The sequence below is a fragment of the Tachyglossus aculeatus genome, chromosome 2, assembly GCF_015852505.1.
Source record: "Tachyglossus aculeatus isolate mTacAcu1 chromosome 2, mTacAcu1.pri, whole genome shotgun sequence".
Taxonomy (NCBI): domain Eukaryota; kingdom Metazoa; phylum Chordata; class Mammalia; order Monotremata; family Tachyglossidae; genus Tachyglossus; species Tachyglossus aculeatus.
Window position 1 is genome coordinate 164955581 of NC_052067.1, and position 23981 is coordinate 164979561.

The 23981-nt window shown below is 46.4% G+C and overlaps 1 protein-coding gene across 2 annotated transcripts in view; it reads left to right on the forward strand.

Moving 5' to 3' along the window:
* Positions 1-23981, forward strand: part of ITPR2 (inositol 1,4,5-trisphosphate receptor type 2) — a 616651-nt gene that overhangs the window by 299859 nt on the left and 292811 nt on the right. For both annotated transcript variants that reach the window (XM_038760705.1, XM_038760713.1), the window contains 5 exons: positions 1934-2023; positions 2123-2248; positions 2642-2764; positions 6130-6330; positions 14602-14853. In XM_038760705.1, the coding sequence (XP_038616633.1) occupies positions 1934-2023; positions 2123-2248; positions 2642-2764; positions 6130-6330; positions 14602-14853 (792 nt within the window). The remainder of the gene's footprint in view (positions 1-1933; positions 2024-2122; positions 2249-2641; positions 2765-6129; positions 6331-14601; positions 14854-23981) is intronic.

Genomic DNA, 23981 nt, shown 5'->3' on the forward strand with positions numbered 1-23981 from the left:
TGAGACAAAGAGAAGTGAAATGACTGGCCCAAGGTCACACAGCAAGCAATTGGTAGTGGAGCCCGTTGTTGGGTAGGGACCATCTCTATATGATGCCAGTTTGTATTTCTCAAGCACTTAGTACATAGCAATTTACTAAGCACTTGGGAGAGTATAAAATATGGCAGATGCATTCCTTGCCCATATGAGCTTACAGCCTAGAGGGGGAGGCAGACATTCAAATAAATAAATAGAAATAAAGAAATTACAGATGAATACATAAGTCCCTCTAGACTTTAAGCTCATTGTGGCAGGGAATGTGTCCGTTTATTGTTGGACTGTACTCTCCCAGTGCTTAATACAGTGCTCAGCACATAGTAAGTGCTCAATAAATACCATTGAATGAATATTGTGGGTCAGGGAGGGGAGAATTAATAGAATGTTCAATTGAAGGCGACGCAGAAGGGTGTGAGAGACGAGGAAAGGAGGGCTTAATCAGGGAAGGCTGAAGCAGAGGCAGCGCGGCTTAGTGGAAAGAGCCCGGGCTTGGGAGTCAGAGGCTGTGGGTTCTAATCCCGACTCCGCCACTTGTCAGCTGTGTGACCTTGGGCAAGTCACTTAACTTCTCTGGGCCTCAGTTACCTCATCTGAAAAATGGGGATGAAGACTGTGAGCCCTATGTGGGGCAACCTGATTAGAAGCAGCGTGGCTCAGTGGAAAGAGCACGGGCTTGGGAGTCAGAGGACGTGGGTTCAAATCCCGGCTCTGCCAATTGTCAGCTGGGTGACTTTGGGCAAGTCACTTCACTTCTCTGGGCCTCAGTTGCCTCATCTGTAAAATGGGGATGAAGACTGTGAGCCCCCCATGGGACAATCTGATCACCTCGTAACCTCCCCAGCGCTTAGAACAGTGCTTTGCACATAGTAAGCACTTAATAAATGCCATTATTATCAATAATTATTATTAATTATTATTAATTAATTAGACTGAGGCCCCTCCTCCCAGACTGAGCCCCCTCCTTCCTCTCCCCCTCCTCCCCCCTCCATCCCCCGGCCTTACCTCCTTCCCTTCCCCACAGCACCTGTATATATGTATATATGTTTGTAAATATTTATTACTCTATTTTACTTGTACATATTTATTCTATTTTATTATGTTAATATGTTTTGTTTTACTCTCTATCTCCCCCTTCTAGACTGTGAGCCCCCTGTTGGGTAGGGACCATCTCTATATGTTGCCAACTTGTACTTCCCAAGCGCTTCGTACTGTGCTCTGCACACAGTAAGCGCTCAATAAATACGATTGAGTGAATGAATGAATTATTACTATTATTGTATCTACTCCAGCGCTTCGAACAGTGCTTGGCACATAGTAAGCACTTAACAAATACCAACATTATTAGTATTATTAATGTTGGTATTTGTTAAGTGCTTACTATGTGCCAAGTAGTATTAGTATTATTAAGGCCTCTTGGAGGAGAAGTGCCTTCGATAAGGCATGGAAGCAGGGGAGAATCATCATCTGTCGGATATGAGGAGGTAGGGAAGAAGATCAAATATCCTGTATATACGTATATATGTTTGTACATATTTATTACTCTATTTATTTATTTTACTTGTACATATCTATTCTATTTATTTTATTTTGTTAGTATGTTTGGTTTTGTTCTCTGTCTGCCCCTTTTAGACTGTGAGCCCACTGTTGGGTAGGGACTGTCTCTATATGTTGCCAGCTTGTACTTCCCAAGCGCTTAGTACAGTGCTCTGCACATAGTAAGTGCTCAATAAATACGATTGATGATGACGATGATGATGATGATCTGTCGGATATGAGGAGGTAGGGAGGAAGATATAGTGGGACACCCGATCTGGGAAATCCATCCAGTGTTGCCAACGAACGGTTCCATGGGCCTCTGAAGCCCGTTTTGTGATGTCCATGTTTTTGGTTATTTTAGGAAACGACCATCTTGAGCCCAGTCCAGGACGGAACCAAGAAACCCCAGATTGACAGCAACAAGAGTAATAATTACCGCATCGTTAAGGAGGTGCTTACGACCCGGTCCGATTTCTATCCCACTTCCCGTCCTCACTGACGTTTTGCACTTCCCGTTTTCTGACCTGTTTCTTTGGGCGCTGTTTTCCAGATTCTGATCAGGCTGAGCAAGCTCTGCGTCCAGAATAAAAAATGCCGAAACCAGCACCAGCGATTACTGCAAAACATGGGGGCCCATTCCGTGATGTTGGATCTGCTGCAGATTCCCTACGAAAAGGTCGTTCTAACAGTAGCCCTCCTCTTGTGGGCTGAGGACCCTGGCTGCAAATTCGAGCCGTTTTGGGTGTGGGCCCGTGGGAAGCAGTCTGTGTTTATTCAGCAGAGTATTTATTCACTCGCTCCACACACCATCCTGCGGGATGGTACTATTTATGGGGAAAAATTTTTCCCCTTCCCACGGCGGATGAAGTTTGGCTTCTTTTGAGGCAGGGTGATCAGAGGGTGCCACGTTACTGTAGTATACTGGCACCTCTCCGCAGCGCGGCCTAAGAGTGGAGGGGAATAAATGAGGAGATGGAATGGAAATTGGCTATAAAAGCATTTTCTGAACCGGAGGAAATGGAACGGTACTCATTCTTCCTTGCATGATGTCTTCCGCCTTTATCTACAGACGGACGAGAAGATGAATGAAGTGATGACTCTAGCTCATGCGTTCCTGCAGAACTTTTGCCGGGGAAATCCGCAAAATCAAGTTCTACTTCATAAACACCTGAATTTGTTTTTAACTCCCGGTGTGAGTATGTTCGAGAATCTGCCGTTTAGACGACGATGCTGTCAGGCTGGACCTAGACATGATTAAAATCCCCTTTGTCTTTCCCTTGCCTACCCGCTTCAGATTTTGCTTAATGGATTATTGTCGTTTTAGTCTGTTTGATGTGATCTCTACTTTTTCCTGAAAAGAGAACCCTATATTCAGTCAATCGACTGAATCAAGAGTACTTGATTCAAGAAAATCTTAATCAAGAGTACTTACTGAGCACCTCCCAGGGGCAGAGTACTGTATTAAGTGCTCAGGCGAGTATGGTAATCATAATAATAATAATAGTAATAATAAGTATGGTATTTGTTAAGCACTTACTATGGGCCAGGCACTGTACTAAGCACTGGGGTTAGCAAATCGGGTTGGACACAGTCCCTGTCCAGCCTAGGGCTTACATTCAGTCATATTTATTGAGCACTTACTGTGTGCAGAGCACTGTACTAAGCGCTTGGAAAGTACAGTTGTACTTGTCAGTTGTGTGACTTTGGGCAAATCACTTAACTTCTCCGTGCTTCAGTTCCCTCATCTGTAAAATGGGGATTAAGACTGTGAGGCCCTCGTGGGACAACCTGATCAACTTGTAACCTCCCCAGTGCTTAGAACAGTGCTTTTCACATAGTAAGTGCTTAATAAATGCCATTATTATTATTATTATTACAGTTCAGCAACAGAGACAGTAATGATCCCTGCCCGACAGCGGGCTCACATTCTAGAAGCGGGGAGACAGACTTCAAAACAAATAAACAGGCATCAATAGCATTAATATAAAGAAATAGAATTGTAGATGTATACACATCATTAATAAAATAAATAGAATAATGAATATGTACATATATACACAAGTGCTGTGAGGTAGGGAGTGGGGTAGAGCAGAGAGAGCAGTCTTGTTCCCTGTTTTATAGACGAAGTAACTGAGGCTGATCCCAGTTAGCCTCAGTTCTAATCCCGGCTCTGCTACTTGTCTGCTATGTGACCTTGGACAAGTCACTTAACTAATCTGGGCCTCACTTAACTCACCTGTAAAATGGGGAGTAATACTGTGAGCCCCATGTGGAACAGGGACTGATTAACTCATATCTACCCCAGCATTTAGAACAGTGCCTGGCATGTAGTAAGTGCTTAAAAAAATACCATAAATAAAAATATACACAAGGGCTAGTAAAGTGCTCCACACATGGGAAGCACTCAATAAATACCATTGATGATGATGATTATGAGAAGCAGCGTGGCTCAGTGGAAAGAGCATGGACTTTGGAGTCAGAGATCATGAGTTCAAATCCCGGCTCCGCCAATTGTCAGCGGTGTGACTTTGCGCAAGTCACTTAACTCCTCTGTGCCTCAGTTCCCTCATCTGCAAAAATGGGGATGAAGAATGTGAGCCCCCGTGGGACAACCTTGTAACCTCCCCAGTGCTTAGAACAGTGCTTTGCACATAGTAAGCGCTTAATAAATGCCGTTGTTATTATTATGATGGCGATGGATGTTGGGGAGTTATGAAATGGGTCGTAGACAGAGTCAGCAATCCTGCCCAGCAGCTGGAAGAAAACCCAGGGGCCGCAATGGGGAAACTGATCCCTGGCCCGCATCCTGCTTGTGGCCTGGAATGCCCTCTCTCCTCATATCTGACAGACAATGACGCTCCCTGCCACTTCAAAGCCTTATTGAAGGCCCATCTCCTCCGAGAGGCCTTCCCTGACTGAGCCCTCCTTTCCCCTTCTAATAATAATAATAATAATAATGGTATTTGTTAAGTGCTTAGTACGTGCAAAGCACTGTTCTAAGCGCTGGGGGGATATAACATGATCAGGTTGTCCCACGTGGGGCTCACAGTCAATCCCCATTTACCGATGAGGTAACTGAGGCTCAGAGAAGTTAAGTGACTTGCCCAAGGTCACACAGCAGACATGTGGCGGAGCTGGGATTCGAACCCATGACCTCTGACTCCAAAGCCCGTGCTCTTTCCACTGAGCCATGCTGCTTCTCCCACTCCCTTCTGCAGAGCCCTGACTTGCTCCCTTTATTCACCCCCAACTCTCAACCCCCCAGCACTTATGTCCGTCTCCGTCATTTATTTATTTTTATTCCTGTCTGTCTCCCCTGCTAGGCTGTAAGCTCCTTGTGGACAGGGAATGTTCATGCAATCATATTTATTGAGCGCTCACTGTGTGCAGAGCACTGCATTAAGCACTTGGGAGAATACGCTACAACAATATTCATTTGTTCAATTCATTGCACGCTTATTGTATGCAGATCACAGTATTAAGTGCTTGGGAGAGTATGATATTCATTCAGTCATATTTATTGAGTGCTTACTGTGTGCAGAGTACTACATTAAGTACTTGGGAGAGTATGATGTCTCTATATGTTGCCAATTTGTATTTCCCAAGCTCTTAGTACAGTGCTCTGCACATAGTAAGTGCTCAATAAATACGATTGATGATGATGATGATGATGATATTCATTTGTTCAATTCAGTCACATTTATTGCGTGCTTATTGTATGCAGTCTTCTAGACTGTGAGCCCGCTGTTGGGAAGGGACTGTCTCTATACGTTGCCAACTTGTACTTCCCAAGCGCTTAGTACAGTGCTCTGCACACAGTAAGCGCTCAATAAATACGATCAATTGGTTTATTGATTGCAGAACACTCTACTAAGCTTGGGAGAGTACGATATTCATTCAATCCTATTTATTGAGCGCTTACTGTGTGCGGAGCACTTTACTAAGCGCTTGGAAGGTACAATTCTGCAACAGATAGAGACAGTCCCTAGCCAACAATGGGCTCACCGATAGTCATTCAATTCAATCGTATTTATTGAGTGCTGACTGTGTTCAAATTACCGTACTAAGCGCTTGGGAGAGTACAATGCAGCAACAAACAGACACATTCCCTGCCGCCCAGTGAGCTGAAGTCTAGAGAGAATGTAATAATAATAATAATAATGATGATGGCATTTATTAAGCACTTACTATGTGCAAAGCACTGTTCTAAGCGCTGGGGAGGTTACAAGGTGATCAGGTTGTCCCTCGTGGGACAATTATGTAATAATAATTGGGGTATTTGCTAAGCGCTTACTGTGTGCCAAGCCCTGTTCGAAGCACTGGGGTAGATACCCACGTGGGGCTCCCAGTCTTAACCCCCATTTTACAGATGAGGGAACTGAGGCCCAGAGAAGTGCCTTGCCCAACAGTGTGTCTGTTCTGTCATTCTGTTGTACTCTCCCAATGGAGCACACGGTCAGCGCTCAATAAATACGACTGACTGAACGATGAGGGAAAGAAGGACTGGGAAAGGGACGTTGCCGGGTTGACGGGGGTCTTTTCCCCCCCGGGGTTTAGCTCCTGGAAGCGGAAACCATGCAGCACATCTTCCTCAACAATTTCCACCTGTGCAATGAAATCAGCGAGAGGGTGGTCCAGCATTTCGTCCACTGCATCGAAACCCACGGGCGCCACGTGGAGTACCTCAGGTTCCTCCAGACCGTCGTCAAAGCCGACGGCAAATACGTCAAGAAGTGCCAGGACGTCGTCATGACCGAGGTGCGCCGAGTGGCCCGACTGTGGGCCGCGAATCCTTTCGTCCCGCAGCGCGTCCGTTTCGTAATAGTGCTCCGCACACAGAAACCCCTCCATCATCATCAGTCGTATTTATTGAGCGCTTACTGTGTGCAGAGCACTGTGCTAAGCGCTTGGGAAGTCCAAGTTGGCAGCATATAGAGACAGCCCCTACCCAGCGGTGGGCTCACAGTCTAAAAGAAGCTCAATAAATACGATTGAATGAATGAATGAATGAAAATTCTGGTATTTGTTCCGTGCTTACTACAATAATAATAATGATGATGGTATTTATTAAGCGCTTACTATGTGCCAAGCACTGTTCTAAGCGCTGGGGAGGTACAAGGTGATCAGGTTGTCCCACAGGGGGCTCACAGACTTAGTCTCCATTTTACAGATGAGGGAACTGAGGCCCAGAGAAGGGGACTTGCCCAAAGTCACACAGCTGACAATCGGCGGAGCCGGGATTGGAACCCATGACCTCTGACTCAAAAGCCCAGGCTCTTTCCACTGAGCCATGCTGCTTCTCTACTATGTGCTGAGCACCTTTCTAAGTGCCGGGGCAGATACAGGTTCATCGGATCGGACCCGGTCCCCGTCCCACGTGGGGCTCACACTCTTAGAGAAGCAGCGTGGCTCAGTGGGAAGAGCCCGGGCTTTGGAGTCAGAGGTCGTGGGTTCAAATCCCGGCTCCGCCACATGTCTGCTGTGTGACCTTGGGCAAGTCACTTCACTTCTCTGAGCCTCAGTCCCCTCATCTGGAAAATGGGGATGAAGACTGTGAGCCCCACGTGGGACAACCTGATCACCTTGTATCCCCCCCCCCCCAAAACAGTGCCTTGCACATAGTAAGCACTTAACATGTGCCATCATTATTATTATTATTTCAGAGCTGAGGGAACCGAGGCACGGAGAAGTGAGGTGACTTGGCCAAGGTCACACAGCAGACAAGGAGCTGGGATTAGAACCCAGATCCTTCTGACTCCCAGGCGCATAGTCTATCCATTAAGCCATTTATTGTTATAGTGTACTCTCCAAAGCGCTTAGTACAGTGCTCTGCATGCAGTAAGCGCTCAGTAAATACGATTGAATGAATGATCGAATGACTGAGCTACATGGAATGCCTTGTTTAGAGAAGGAGCGTGGGATTGGGAGTCAGAGGACTTGGGTTCTAATGTGGCTCTGCCACTTGTTTGCTGTGTGACCTTGGGCACTTCACTTCTCTGGGCCTCAGTGACCTCATCTGTAAAATGGGGAAAAAGTGTGAGCCCCATGTGGGACAACCTGATTACCCTGTATCTGCTCCAGTGCTTAGAACAGTGCTTAGCACATAGCGCTTAACAAATGCCATTATTATTGTTTTTCACCCCTTTTGATCAATCCATCAATCAACAGGATTTATTAAAAGCTTATTGTGTGCTGAGTACTGTACTTCGCCCTTGGGAGAATATAATGGAGTTGATAAACGCAATCATTGCTCTTTGGGAGCTTACAATAATAATAATGGCCTTTATTAAGCGTTTACTATGTGCCAAGCACTGTTCTAAGTGCTGGGGAGGTCACAAGGTGATCAGGTTGTCCCACGTGGGGCTCAGTCTTAATCCCCATTTTACAGCTGAGAGAACTGAGGCCCAGAGAAGTTGAGTGACTTGCCCCAAGTCACACAGCTGACAAGTGGCGGAGTCAGGATTTGAACCCATGACCTCTGACTCCCAAGCCCGGGCTCTTTCCACTAAGCCACGCTGCTTCCCAATTGTTTCACAGCGGAAGTTCTTGGAGGTTCATTATGGGAAGGAGCAGGACATAATGGATAGAGCCTGGGCTTGGGAATCAGAGGTCATGGGTTCTAATCCCAGCTCCTCCACATGTCTGCTGTGCGACCTGGGGCAAGTCACTTCCTTCTCTGGGCCTCAGTTACCTCATCTGGAAAATGTGGGGTGAGACCATGAACCCCCATCTGGGACAGGGACCGTGTCCAACCCCATTTGCGCAAATCCATCCCAGCGCTTAGTACAGTGCCTGGCACACAGTAAGCGCTTAACAGATATCAAAATTATTGTTTTTAGCTCGTTACATAACTACCCTTTCATTGTTTGTGCAACTCTCTGTTCATTTCTTTCGCTTTGCACTTCATTCATTCAGTCATTCATTCAGTTGTATTTATTGAGCGCTTACTGTGTGCAGAGCACTGTACTAAGCGCTTGGGAAGTACAAGGCACGGGGGATGAGGAGGAGGAGAGGAAAAAGGGGGCTCAGTCTGGGAAGGCCTCTTGGAGGAGGTGGGCACTTGCTGTCTCCTCTTCTAGACCATCAGCTCCTTGTGGGCAGGGAATGTGTCTACCAAGTCTGACGCATTGTACGCTCCCAAGCACTTATTACAGTGCTCTGCACACAGTAAGCGCTCTGTATGGATGGCGAGGGAGAGCCTTGAAGCAGCGTGGCTCAGTGGAAAGAGCACGGGCTTTGGAGTCAGAGGTCATGGGTTCAAATTCCGGCTCCGTCACATGTCTGCTGTGTGACCTTGGGCAAGTCACTTAATCAATCAATCAATCGTATTTATTGAGCGCTTACTGTGTGCAGAGCACTGTACTAAGCACTTGGGAAGCACAAATTGACAACATATAGAGACAGTCCCTACGCAACAGTGGGCTCACAGTCTAAATGGGGGAGACAGAGAACTTAACTTCTCTGAGCCTCAGTTACCTCATCTGTAAAATGGGGATGAAGACTGTGAGCCCCACGTGGGGCAACCTCATCACCTTGTATCCCCCACAAGCGCTTAGAACAGTGCTTTGCACATAGTAAGCGCTTAACAAATACCATCATTATTATCATTGAAGCCGAGAGTGAGGAGTTTTTGCTTGATTTGTAGGTTGACAGGCAGCCATTGGAGATTTTTGAGGAGGGGAGTGACATGGCCAGAGCGTTTCTGCACAAAGATAATAATAATAATAATGGCATTTATTAAATGCTTACTATGTGCAAAGCACTGTTCTAAGCACTGGGAAGGGTACAAGGTGATCATGTTGTCCCACAGGGGGCTCACAGTCTTCAACCCCACTTTATAGATGAGGTAACTGAGACCCAGAGAAGTTAAGTGACTTGCCCAAAGTCACACAGCTGGCAAGTGGCGGAGCCCGGATTTGAACCCATGACCTCTGACTCCAAAGCTTGCGCTCTTTCCATTGAGCCACGCTGCTTCTCTAGCCGAGCCGGGCAGTGGCGTGAAGTTTAGACTGAGGCGGGGAGAGACAGGAGGATGGGAGATCAGAGAGGAGGCCGATGCCTATCGGCCTATCCCGTCTCATCCTATCCCGTCTGGACTACTGCATCAGCCTTCTCTCTGATCTCCCATCCTCGTGTCTCTCTCCACTTCAATCCATACTTCATGCTGCTGCCCGGATTATCTTTGTCCAGAAACGCTCTGGGCATATCACTCCCCTCCTCAAAAATCTCCAGTGGCTACCAGTCAATCTGCGCATCAGGCAGAAACTCCTCACCCTGGGCTTCAAGGCTGTCCATCCCCTCGCCCCCTCCTACCTCACCTCCCTTCTCTCCTTCTCCAGCCCAGCCCGCACCCTCTGCTCCTCCGCCGCTATTCTCCTCACCGTACCTCGTTCTCGCCTGTCCCGCCATCGACCCCTGGCCCACGTCATCCCCCGGGCCTGGAATGCCCTCCCTCTGCCCATCCGCCAAGCTAGCTCTCTTCCTCCCTTCAAGGCCCTACTGAGAGCTCACCTCCTCCAGGAGGCCTTCCCAGACTGAGCCCCTTCCTTCCTCTCCCCCTCGTCCCCCTCTCCATCCCCCCATCTTACCTCCCTCCCTTCCCCACAGCACCTGTATATATGTATATATGTTTGTACATATTTTTTTTTCTCTATTTAATTTATTTGTACATATCTATTCTATTCATTTTATTTTATTAGTATGTTTGGTTTTGTTCTCTGTCTCCCCCTTTTAGACTGTGAGCCCACTGCTGGGTAGGGACTGTCTCTATATGTTGCCAATTTGTACTTCCCAAGTGCCTAGTACAGTGCTCTGCACATAGTAAGCGCTCAATAAATACGATTGATGATGATGATGATGATGCAGTAATCCAGTCGGGATAGGATGAGCGATTGAACCGGCAAGGTAGCGGTTTGGACGGAGAGGAAAGGGCGGATCTTGGCGATGTTGTAGAGGTGACCCCGGCAGGTTTTGGTGACGGATTGGATGTGTGGGGTGAACGAGAGAGCGAGGCGCAGAAAAGTGAAGCGATTTGCCCAAGTTCACACAGCTAGACAAGTGGCCGAGCTGGGATTAGAACCCACATCCCCCTGCCTCAGTTGCTGATAATAATAGTGTTGGTATTTGTTAAGCACTTACTATGTGCCAAGCACTGTTCTAAGTGATGACACCCAAATCTCCGTTTCCAGCCCTGATCTCTCTCCCTCTCTGCGGTCTCTCATTTCCTCCTGCCTCCCAAATGTCTCTACTTGGATGTCCTCGCATCACCTCAAACTTAATACTGAACTTCTTACCCAAACCCTGTCCTCCTGCTCACTTTGATGACGGCATTTATTAAGTGCTTACTATGTGCAAAGCACTGCTCTAAGCTCTGGGGAGGTTACAAGGTGATCAGGTTGTCCCACGGGAGGCTCCCAGTCTTCATCCCCATTTTTACAGATGAGGGAACTGAGGCACAGAGAAGTCAAGTGACTTGCCCAGAGTCACACAGCTGACAAGTGGCGGAGCCGGGATTTGAACCCATGACCTCTGACTCCAAAGCCCGGGCTCTTTTCCACTGAGCCACGCTGCTTCTCTGTCCTATCACTTTCCTATCACTGTTGACGGCACCACCATTCTTCCTGTCTCCCAAGCCCGCAACCTTGGCGTTATTCCCGTTAATCGGGTTGGACACAGTTCCTGTCCCACATGGGGCTCACAGTCTGAGTAGGAGGGAGACAAGGTATTGAACCCCCATTTTACAGTTGAGGAAACTGAGGCCGAGAGACGTGAAGTGACTTGACCAAGGTCACCCAGCAGGCAAGTGGTTTAGAACCCAGGTCATCAAACTCCGAGGCCTGAACTCTTTCTGCTAGACTTGGCTGCTTCTCACGGTAAGGGCTGAACGAAAACCGCAATTATAATCATTCTTCTCCATTTCCAGCTCCTTGGGCAAGTCACTTCACTTCTCTGGGCCTCAGTTTCCTGTAAAATGTTAATATGTTTTGTTTTGTCGTCTGTCTCCCCCTTCTAGACTGTGAGCCCGCTGTTGGGTAGGGACCGTCTCTAGATGCTGCCAACTTGTACTTCCCAAGCGCTTAGTACAGTGCTCTGCACACAGTAAGCGCTCAATAAATACGATTGAATGAATTGAATGAATGAATGAATAAAATGGGGAGACCTATGTGGGGCACAGTCCAACCTGACTTGCTTGCCTCCACCCCAGCGCTTAGTACAGTGCCTGGTACACAGAGAAGCACCGTGGCTCAGTGGAAAGAGCCCGGGCTTTGGAGTCAGAGGTCATGGGTTCAAATCCCGGCTCCTCCACTTGTCAGCTGTGTGACTTTGGGCAAGTCACGTAACTTCTCTATGCCTCAGTTACCTCATCTGGAAAATGGTGATTAAGACTGAGAGCCCCACGTGGGACAACCTGATCACCTTGTAACCTCCCCAGCGCTTAGAACAGTGCTTTGCACCTAGTAAGCACTTAATAAATGCCATTATCATCATCATCATCATCATCAATCATATTTATTGAGCGCTTACTATGTGCAGAGCACTGTACTAAGCACTTGGAAAGTACAAATTGGCAACATATAGAGACAGTCCCTACCCAACAGTGGGCTCACAGTCTAAAGGGGGGAGACAGAGAACAAAACCAAACATACTAACAAAACAAAATAAGTAGAATAGATATATGTACAAGTAAAATGAATAAATAGAGTAATAAATATGTACAAACATATATACATGTATACAGGTGCTGTGGGGAAGGGAAAGAGGTAAGATGGGGGGATGGAAGGGGCTCAGTCTGGGATAATAATGGCATTTATTAAGCACTTACTATGTGCAAAGCATTGTTCTAAGAGCTGGGGAGGTTACAATCAATCAATCAATCAATCGTATTTATTGAGCGCTTACTATGTGCAGAGCACTGTACTAAGCGCTTGGGAAGTACAAATTGGCATCACATAGAGACAGTCCCTACCCAACAGTGGGCTCACAGTCTAAAAGAGTCTACAAGGTGATCAGGTTGTCCCACGTGGGGCTCACAGTATTAATCCCCATTTTACAGATGAGGTAACTGAGGCCCAGAGAAGTTAAGTGACTTGCCCAAAGTCACACAGCTGACAAGTGGCGGAGCCGGGATTTGAACCCATGCCCTCTGACTCCAGAGCCCGTTCTGTTTCCACTGAGCCACTGACTCCCAGTCCTGAACTCTTTCTGCTAGACTCTGCTGCTTCCCACAGTAAGGGCTGAACAAATACCGCAATTATAATCATTCTTCTCCATTTCCAGCTCCTTGGGCAAGTCATTTCACTTCTCTGGGCCTCATTTTCCTGTAAAATGGGGAGACCTATGTGGGACACAGTCCAACCTGACTTGCTTGTCTCCACCCCAGCGCTTAGTACAGTGCCTGGTACACAGAGAAGCACCATGGCTCAGTGGAAAGAGCCCGGGCTTTGGAGTCAGAGGTCATGGGTTCAAATCCCGGCTCCGCCACTTGACAGCTGTGTGACTTTGGGCAAGTCACTTAACTTCTCTATGCCTCAGTTACCTCATTTGGAAAAATGGGGATTAAGACTGTGAGCCCCACGTGGGACAACGTGATCACCTTGTAACCTCTCCAGCACTTAGAACAGTGCTTTGCACCTAGTAAGCACTTAATAAATGCCATTATTATTATTATTATCTGACTCCCAATCCCAAACTCTTTCTGCTAGACTCGGCTGCTTCTCACAGTAAGGGCTGAACAAATACCGCAATTATAATCATTCTTCTCCATTTCCAGCTCCTTGGGCAAGTCACTTCACTTCTCTGGGCCTCAGTTTCCTGTAAAATGTTAATATGTTTTGTTTTGTCGTCTGTCTCCCCCTTCTAGATTGTGAGCCCGCTGTTGGGTAGGGACCGTCTCTAGATGCTGCCAACTTGTACTTCCCAAGCGCTTAGTACAGTGCTCTGCACACAGTAAGCGCTCAATAAATACGATTGAATGAATTGAATGAATGAATGAATAAAATGGGGAGACCTATGTGGGACACAGTCCAACCTGACTTGCTTGCCTCCACCCCAGCGCTTAGTACAGTGCCTGGTACACAGAGAAGCACCGTGGCTCAGTGGAAAGAGCCCGGGCTTTGGAGTCAGAGGTCATGGGTTCAAATCCCGGCTCCGCCACTTGACAGCTGTGTGACTTTGGGCAAATCACTTAACTTCTCTATGCCTCAGTTACCTCATTTGGAAAAATGGGGATTAAAACTGTGAGCCCCACGTGGGACAATGTGATCACCTTGTAACCTCTCCAGCACTTAGAACAGTGCTTTTCACCTAGTAAGCACTTAATAAATGCCATTATTATTATTATTATTTTTATCTGACTCCCAGTTCCGAACTCCTTCTGCTAGACTTTGCTGCTTCCCACAGGGCTGAACAAATACCGCAATTATAATCATTCTTCTCCATTTCCAGCTCCTTGGGCAAGTCACTTCACTTCTCTGGGCCTCAGTTTCCTGTAAAATGGGAAAATGGGGAGACCTATCATCAATCGTATTGATTGAGCGCTTACTATGTGCAGAGCACCGTACTAAGCGCTTGGGAAGTACAGATTGGCAACATATAGAGACAGTCCCTACCCAACAGTTGGCTCACACCTATGTGGGACACATTCCAACCTGACTTGCTTATCTCCACCCCAGCGCTTAGTACAGTGCCTGGCACATATTAAGTGCTTAACCAATGCCACAATTATTGATATTGATATTGATATTGATTAGAGAAGCAGCGTGGCTCAGTGGAAAGAGCCAGGGCTTTGGAGTCAGAGGTCATAGGTTCAAATCCTGGCTCCGCCACTTGTCAGCTGTGTGATTTGGGGCAAGTCACTTCACTTCTCTGTGCCTCAGTTACCTCATCTGTAAAAGTGGGGATTAAGACTGTGAGCCCCTGTGGGACAACCTGATCACCTTGTAAGCTCCCCAGCACTTAGAACAGTGCTTTGCACATAGTAAGTGCTTGATAAATGCCATCATTATTATTATTATTATATTACCATTCCAGCTGATCAACGGAGGGGAAGACGTGCTCATATTTTACAACGACAGAGCGTCCTTCCCCGTCCTCCTCCAAATGATGTGTTCCGAGCGAGACCGGGCGGACGAGGGCGGGGCCTTGGCATACCACATCACCCTGGTGGAGCTGCTGGCCGCGTGTACCGAGGGGAAGAACGTGTACACGGAGATCAAGTGCAACTCCCTCCTGCCGCTCGACGACATCGTCAGGGTGGTGACCCATGAAGACTGCATCCCCGAGGTGAGCGGGGGGATGTGGGGCTCCTAAAAGGCGGTCGATCAGTCAGTCGTATTTATTGAGCGCTTGCTGTGTACAGAGCACTGGGGGTGTACAGCATAACAATAAATGGACACATTCCCTGTCCACAACGAGCTTACAGGCTAGCGAAGCAGCATGGCTCAGTGGAAAGAGCCCGGGCTTTGGAGTCGGAGGTCATGGGTTCGAATCCCGACTCCGCCGCACGTCTGCTGTGTGGCCTGGGGCAAGTCGCTTTTAGACTTTTAGGGCAAGTCTTTTAGACTGTGAGCCCACTGTTGGGTAGGGACTGTCTCTATATGTTGCCAATTTGTACTTCCCAAGCGCTTAGTACGGTGCTCTGCACATAGTAAGCGCTCAATAAATACGATTGGTGATGATGATGAAGTCACTTCACTTCTCTGAGCCTCAGTTGCCTCATCTGGGGATTAAGACTGTGAGCCCCACGTGGGACAACTTGATCACCTTGTATCCCCCACAGCGCTTAGAACAGTGCTCTGCACATAGTAAGCGCTTAACAAATGCCATCGTTATTATAGAGGGGGAGACAAACATAAATAGAAATCAATAAATGACAGGTATGGACATAAGTTGCCGTGGGGCCAGGAGGGGGGATGAATAAAGGGAGCAAGTTAGGGCGAAGCAGAAGGGAGTGGGAGAAGAGGAAAGTGGAGTTTAGTCAGGAAGGCCTCTTGGAGGAGATGGGCCTTCAATAAAAGAAGCAGCGTGTCCCAGTGGAAAGAGCCCAGGGTTGGGAATCAGAGGTCGTGGGTTCTAATCCCGGCTCCACCACTCATCATCATCATCATCAATCGTATTTATTGAGCGCTTACTTTGTGCAGAGCACTGTACTAAGCGCTTGGGAAGTACAAATTGGCAACATATAGAGGCAGTCCCTACCCAACAGTGGGCTCACAGTCATCAGCTGTGTGACTTTGGGCAAGTCACTTCACTTCTCTGGGCCTCAGTTCCCTAATCTGTAAAATGGGAATGAAGAATGTGAGCCCAACGTGGGACAACCTGATTCCCTTGTATTTCCCCCAGTGCTTAGAACAGTGCTGGGCACATAGTAAGCACTTAACAAATGCCATCATTATTATTAATAAGGCTTCGAAAGGGGGGAGAGTCATTGTCTGTCACATATGAGGAGGGAGAGCATCCCAGGCCAGAGGCAGGATGTGAGTGAGGGGTCGGCGGCAAGATAGGCGAGATCAACCCCGGTGCTTAGTATAATGCTAGTCACATAGTAAGCGCTTATCAAAGGCCATATTTATCATTTTTATTATAGTCCAAACTCATTTAGACGGGTGTCAGTCTGGCACGGTGGCAGAGCTGGAACCAGGAGTCAAGAGACATACATATCTATTCTATTTATTTTATTTTGTTGGTATGTTTGGTTTAGTTCTCTGTCTCCCCCTTTTAGACTGTGAGCCCACTGTTGGGTAGGGACTGTCTCGATATGTTGCCAATTTGTACTTCCCAAGCGCTTAATACAGTGCTCTGCACATAGTAAGCGCTCAATAAATACGATTGATGATGATGATGATGATGATGATGAAGAGACCTGGGTTCTAGTCCCAGCTCTGCCACCGTGCCTGCTGAACGGCCTTGGGCAAGTCCGTTAACCTCTCTGGGCCTGAGAAAGATCGTGGCCTAGTGGATTGTGTCTGTTACATTGTTATATGCTTTGCACATAGTAAGCGCTTAATAAATGCCATTATTATTATTGTTATTATATTATGTTCTCTCAAAAGTTTAGAAATAATTACAATAATAATGATAATGATTACAGGACTTGTTAAGTGCTTCCGGTGAGTCAAGCATTGTTCTAAGCACTGGGATAGATACAAACAGGTTGGGCGTAGGCCTTGTCCACCATGGGGATCACATTCTTCATCCCATTTGGCAGATGAGGGAACTGAGGCCCAGAGAAGCAAAGTGACTTGCCCAAGGTCATAAAGGAGACACGTGGTGGAGCCGGGATTAGAAACCAGGTCCTTCTGACTCCTTGGCTTGTGTTCTGTCCATTATACCAACCTGCTTCCTTAAGTCACGCTGTGCAGTGCTCTGCACCGTAAGTGCTCAATAAATACCATCGTTTAATAGATTGATTGGTTGATAAAGAGCAAGTGCTTAGTAGATTCTATAAAAAATACCAAATACCATCATTATTATTAACAGCCTCAAATCTGGGGGTCAGCCGGTGGTGGGGGAGGGGAGGCGTGTTTGAGAAGCTGACCACGGTCAGCGGAGAAACATTCATTCATTCGTTCATACTTATTCATTCATTCATTCATTCAATCGTATTTATTGAGCACTTACTGTGTGCAGAGCACTCATCATCATCATCAATCGTATTTATTGAGCGCTTACTGTGTGCAGAGCACTGTACTAAGCGCTTGGGAAGTACAAGTTGGCAACATATAGAGACAGTCCCTACCCAGCAGTGGGCTCACAGTCTAAAAGGGGGAGACAGAGAACAAAACCAAACATACTAACAGAATAAAATAAATAGAAAAATATGTACAAGTAAAATAAATAAATAAATAGAGTAAAAAATATGTACAAACATATATACATATAAACAGGTGCTGTGGGGAAGGGAAGGAGGTAAGATGGGGGGGATGGAGAGGGGGATGAGGGGGAGAGGAAGGAAGGGGCTCAGTCTGGGAAGGCCTCCGGGAGGAGGTGAGCTCTCAGTAGGGCCTTGAAGTGAGGAAGAGAGCTAGCTTGGCGGATGGGCAGAGGGAGGGCATTCCAGGCCAGGGGGATGACGTGGGCTGGGGGTCGATGGCGGGACAGGCGAGAACAAGGCATGGTGAGGAGATTAGTGGCAGAGGAGCGGAGGGTGCGGAGTGGGCTGTAGAAGGAGAGAAGGGAAGTGAGGTAGGAGGGGGCGAGGTGATGGACAGCCTTGAATCCCAGGGTGAGGAGTTTCTGCCTGATGCGCAGATTGATTGGTGGCCACTGGAGATTTTTGAGGAGGGGAGTAACATGCCCAGAGCGTTTCTGGACAAAAACAATCTGGGCAGCAGCATGAAGTATGGATTGAAGTGGGGAAAGACATGAGGATGGGAGATCAGAGAGAAGGCTGATGCAGTAGTCCAGACGGGATAGGATGAGAGCTTGAACGAGAAGGGTAGCGGTGTGGATGGAGAGGAAAGGGCGGATCTTGGCAATGTTGCGGAGCTGAGACCGGCAGGTTTTGGTGACGGCTTGGATGTGAGGGGTGAACGATATAGTGGAGTAAAGGATGACACCAAGGTTGCGGGCTTGTGAGACGGGAAGGATGGTAGTGCCGTCAACAGAGATGGGAAAGTCAGGGATAGGGAAGGGTTTGGGAGGGAAGACAAGGAGTTCAGTCTTGGACATGTGATGTAGGGAAAAACATTTTGAACTTCTCAGACAGGCCACCCTTCATAAACCCACTGGATTTTAAACCCAGCTCCACCACATGTCTACGATGTGACTTTGGGCAAGTCACTTAACTTCTCTCTACCCCAGTTACTTCTTCTGTAAAATGAGGTTTAAGATTGTGAGCCCAATGTGGGACAGAGACTGTATCTCACCTAATTAGATTGTATCTACCCCAGCACTTAGAACAATGCTTGACAAATAGTAAACGCTTAGCAAATACCATCATCATTATTATTATGGGTTATGGTGAATGATATAGAGTAACTGTATTTATTAAGTGCTTAAGCATAGAGCATTGTACTAAGCACTGAAAGAGAATACACTAGTGGGAATTAGACACTGTACCTGTTCCGAGGGGGGCTCACAATGTGTGGAGCGCTGTCCTAACTGTTGAGATAGAAACAAGATAATCGGGTTCATCATCATCATCATCAATCGTATTTATTGAGCGCTTACTGTGTGCAGAGCACTGTACTAAGCACTTGGGAAGTACAAGTTGGCAACACATAGAGACGGTCCCTACCCAACAGCGGGCTCACAGTCTAGAAGGGGGGAGACAGACAACAAAACAAAACATAGTAACAAAATAAAATAAATAGAATAGTAAATATGTACAAGTAAAATAAATAGAGCAATAAATACATAGAGTAATAAATTCATTCATTCAGTCGTATTTATTGAGCGCTTACGTGTGCAAAGCATTGTGCTAAGCACTTGGGAAGTACAAGTTGGCAATAGATAGAGACAATCCCTACCCAACAACGGGCTCACAGTCTAGAAGGGGGAGAGAGACAACAAAACAAAACATACTAACAAAATAAAATAAATAGAATAGTAAATATGTACAAGTAAAATAGAGTAATAAATCTGTACAAACATATATACAGGTGCTGTGGGGAGGGGAAGGAGGTAGGACAGAGGGGGTGATGGGGAGGAGGAGAGGAAAAAGGGGGCTCAGTCTGGGAAGGCCTCCCGGAGGAGGTGAGCTCTCAGTAGGGCTTTGTAAATAAATGTAAATTCATTCATTCATTCATTCAATTGTATTTATTGAGCACTTACTGTATGCAGAACACTGTACCAAGCTCTTGGGAAGTACAAGTTGGCAACATATAGAGACGGTCCCTAACCTTCGCCACCCACCCCCATTCTCACCCGACAAAATCCCCACCAGTTTTAGTGACCTTAAGGAGTCCACATATTCTCGGACTCCTCCGTCACTGTGGAGACTTGGAACCTATTTGGTTTATTTGTTTATGTTATGTTTTAAATGTTTTATGACTCCCATTCCGTCTGTCTCCAATCCCTTCTCCCCACTTAAACTCAGTCTCTGTTCCTCATGGGGCGCGCAACCAATAAGCTTAATTCCCACCTTTGCATTTTCTCCCTGAGCTTAGTACAGCGTTCTTCATACAGTAAGTGCTTTTTTTTAATGGTATTTCTTAAGCACTTACTAGGGACCAGGCAGTGTTCTGAGTGCTTGGGTAGATACGAGTTATCAGGTTTTTATTGAGTGCTTACTGTGTGCAGAGCACTGTACTAAACACTTGGAAAATAGTGTTTCCTAGTGGATAGGGCGCGGGTCTGGGAATCAGAAGTTCCTGTGTTCGAATTCCAGCTCTGCCACTTTTTTGCTGTTCGACCTTGGGCAGGTCGCTTCACTTGTCCGTGCCTCAGTTCCCTCATCTGTGAAATGGGGATTAAGAAGGTGAACCCCATGAGGGACATGGGTTGGGTCCCGCCCCCCCCCCCCCCTGCCCAATTTGCTTGTATCTACCCCAACGCTTAATACAGTGACTGGTTTATAAATAGAACCAAAAAATACAATTTGAGTGTAAGTCTGAAGATTGTAAGCGTTCAGCAGTAGGGCCAACTGTAATTGTAGAATTGGACATTTAAATTTTTTTGTTAATGAGAAATAAGATAATCTGGTTGAGCAGAGTCCCACATGGGGCTCACAGTTTAAGTACAAGGGAAAACAGATGTTTTTTTTATGGTATTAAGCGTTTACTATGTGCCAGACACTGTACTAAGCACCGGGATAGGTATAAGCTAATTCATTCTTTCATTCAGTCATATATATTGAATATATATATTCAGTCATATATAAGCTAATTAATTCGTTCATTCAGTCATATATATTGAATATCTATATTCAGTCATATATATTGAGCATATATATTGAGCATCAGAAAGCTGTGTGCGGAGCATTGTACTAAGCGCTTGGAAAGTATAATTCAGCAATAGAGAGAGACAATCTGTGCCCATGCCGGGCTTCCAGTCTAGAAGGGGGAAGACAGATATCAAAGTAATTAAACAGGCATCAATATAAATAAATAGAATTATAGATATGCACATATATACACAAGTGCTGTGGGGCGGGGAGACAGGGGGAAGAGCAAAGGGAGCCAGTTGAGGTGATGCGGAAGGGAGCTGAGGAAAACCAGGGCGTTAATCTGGTTGGACGCAGTCCCTGTCCAACATGGGGCTCACGGTGGTCTTCATCCTCATTTTACAGATGAGGAAACTGAGGCCCAGAGAAGTGAAGTCACTTGCAGAAAGTCATGCAGCACACAAGCGGTGGAGATAGGATTAGAACCCAGGAACTTACGATTCCCAGGCCACTCTGCTTCTCTGTTGATCCTGGTCAGATCCTCAAACCCGCCACCCCCTCACTCGCCCCCCGCCAGATTACAGGCTTTTTCAGCTCTCTTCTCTGGCATGTGTTGTCATCGGGAAAAAGAATAATGATTCAGAATAGGCTGTTAATAATAATGATGGTATTTTTCGAAGCAGCGCGGCTTAGTGGAAAGAGCCCGGGCTTTGGAATCAGAGGTCGTGGATTCAAATCCCAGCTCTGCCAGTTGTTAGCTGTGTGACTTTGGGCAAGTCACTTCACTTCTCTGGGCCTCAGTTTCCTCATCTGTAAAATGAGGGAACCATGAGGGAACTAGCCAAGTTAGCTCTCTTCCGCCCTTCAAAGTCTTACTGAGAGCTCACCTCCTCCAGGAGGCCTTCCCACACTGAGCCCCCTCCTTCCTCTCCCCCTCCTCCCCCTGTCCATTCCTCCCGCCTTACCTCCTTCCCTTCTCCACAGTGCCTGTATATATGTATATATGTTTGTATGCATTTACTACTGTATTCATTTATTTATTTTTTCTTGTACATATTTATTCTACTTATTTTATTTTGTTAATATGTTTTGTTGTCTGTCTCCGCCTTCTAGACTGTGAGCCCACTGTTGGGTAAGGACCGTCTCTATGTGTTGCCACCTTGTACTTTCCGTACTTTCCAAGCGCTTAGTACAGTGCTCTGCACACAGTAAGCGCTCAATAAATACGATTGAATGAATGAATGAATGAATAAAATGGGGATGAAGACTGTGAGCCCCAGTTGGGACTACCTGATTACATTGTATCCCCTCCCCAGCGCTTAGAACAGTGCTTTGCACATAGTAAGCACTTAATAAATGCCATTATTATTATTATTATTAGTGGAGAGAACCCAGGCTTAGGAGTGAGAGGTCATGGGTTCTAATCCTGCCTCTTCCACTTGTCAGCTGTGTGACTTTGGGCAAGTCACGTAACTTCTCAGTGCCTCAGTTACCTCATCTGTAAAATGGGGATTGAGGCTGTGAGCCCTATGTGGGACAACCTGGTTACCCTGTAACCACTGGTTACCCCAGTGCTTAGAACAGTGCTCGGCACATAGTAAGCGCTTAACAAATACCAACATTATTATTATTATTATTATTATTTTTACGGTATTTAATAGGTGCTTACTATGTGCCAGTTGCATCTGAATTTTTTATTTAAAACATTTTTTAATTTTACTTATGTGCTTTTCTGTGATATGTGTTAAGCACAAAGACGTCAGGAGTGAGGTAAAACTGCCACTCACAACCCACGGTGGATGTGGTGGATGTCACACAGCACTTAATGCCGTAAATAAAATTTAAAAAGGAAGGATTCCCCTTCCTGAAACAGAAGTTATGACTTCAGTTCATTTCATTGATAGGAGAAATATATTTTAGTGAAAGCTTCCAAGCTCCTCAAACTGCTTTTATTTGTCACCTCAGAGTTAACACCGAAGCAGGGATTGTCTGTCTTTATTGCTGTATTGTGCTTTCCAAGCGCTTAGTACTGTGCTCTGCACACAGTAAGCGTTCAATAAATACGACTGAATGAACGAGTACGACATTAAGTAAGAATGTGGGCATCCGGGTTCTAATCCTGCCTCCGCCAGTTGCCTTCTCTGTGACCTTGAGTGAGTCACTTAACTGAGAAGCAGCGTGGCTCAGTGGAAAGAGCCCGGGCTTTGGAGTCAGAGGTCATGGGTTCGAATTCCGGCTCCGCCACATATCTGCTGTGTGACGTTGGGCAAGTCACTTCATTTCTCTGAGCCTCAGTTACCTCATCTGTAAAAATGGGGATTAAGATTGTGAGCCCCACGTGGGACAACTTGATCGCCTTGTATCCCCCCAGCGCTTAGAACAGTGCTTTGCACATAGTAAGCGCTTAACAAATGCCATTATTGTTATTATTATTATTAACTTCTCTGTGCCTCAGTTCCCTCATCTGAAAAGTAGAAGTTAGAGTAACAGCGTGGCCTACTGGATAGAGCACGAGCCCGGGAGTCAGAAGGAAGTCAAGCGCTTAGTACAGTGCTCTGCACACAGTGAGCACTCAAATACGATTGAATGAATGAACTGGGTTTTAATCCTTTTGTGTGACCTTGGGCTGGTCACTTCACTTTTTTGTGCCTCGGTTACCTCATCTATAAAATGGGGACTGTGAGTCCCACGTGGGACAGGGACTGTGTTCCACCTGATAACCTTCTCTCTACCCCAGCACTTAGAACAGTGTCTAGCACATCATCATCATCAATCGTATTTATTGAGCGCTTACTATGTGCAGAGCACTGTACTAAGCGCTTGGGAAGTACATAATAAGCGCTTAACAAATACCATAAAAAAATACCTGTTCTTCCTTCATTCTTAAACTGTGAGCTCCATGTGGGACAGGGACTCTGCCCAACGTGATAATCTTATTTCTTCCCCAATAATGATAACAGTAATAATTGTGGTATTTCATTCAATCGTATTTATTGAGCACTTACTTTACTAAGTAAAGCAGCGTGGTCAGTGGAAAGAGAACGGGCTTTGGAGTCAGAGGTCATGGGTTCAAATGCCGCTCCGCCACTTGTCAGCTGTGTGACTTTGGGCAAGTCACTTCACTTCTCTATGCCTCAGTTACCTCATCTGTAAAATGGGGATTAAAACTGTGAGCCCCCCATGGGACAACCTGATCACCTTGTAACCTCCCCAGCGCTTAGAACAGTGCTTTGCACATAGTAAGCGCTTAATAAATGTCATTATTAAATTATTGAATTAAGCGCTTGGGTAGTACAAATCGGCAACACATAGAGACGGTCTCTACCCAACGACGGGCTCACAAGTTCTTATTGTGTGCCTGGCACTGTACTAAGCGCTGGGGTAGATGCAAGACAGTTGGGTTGGGCACAGTCCTTGTCCCTCAGGGGACTCACAGTCTTAATCCCCAATTTACAGATGAGGCAACTGAGGCCCAGAGAAGCTTAGTGACTTGCCCAAGGTCACACAGCAGACAACACTTAGTACAGTGCATGACGCAGAGTAAGTGTGTAGTGGATGGTATTCAACCTGATGATGATGATGACGA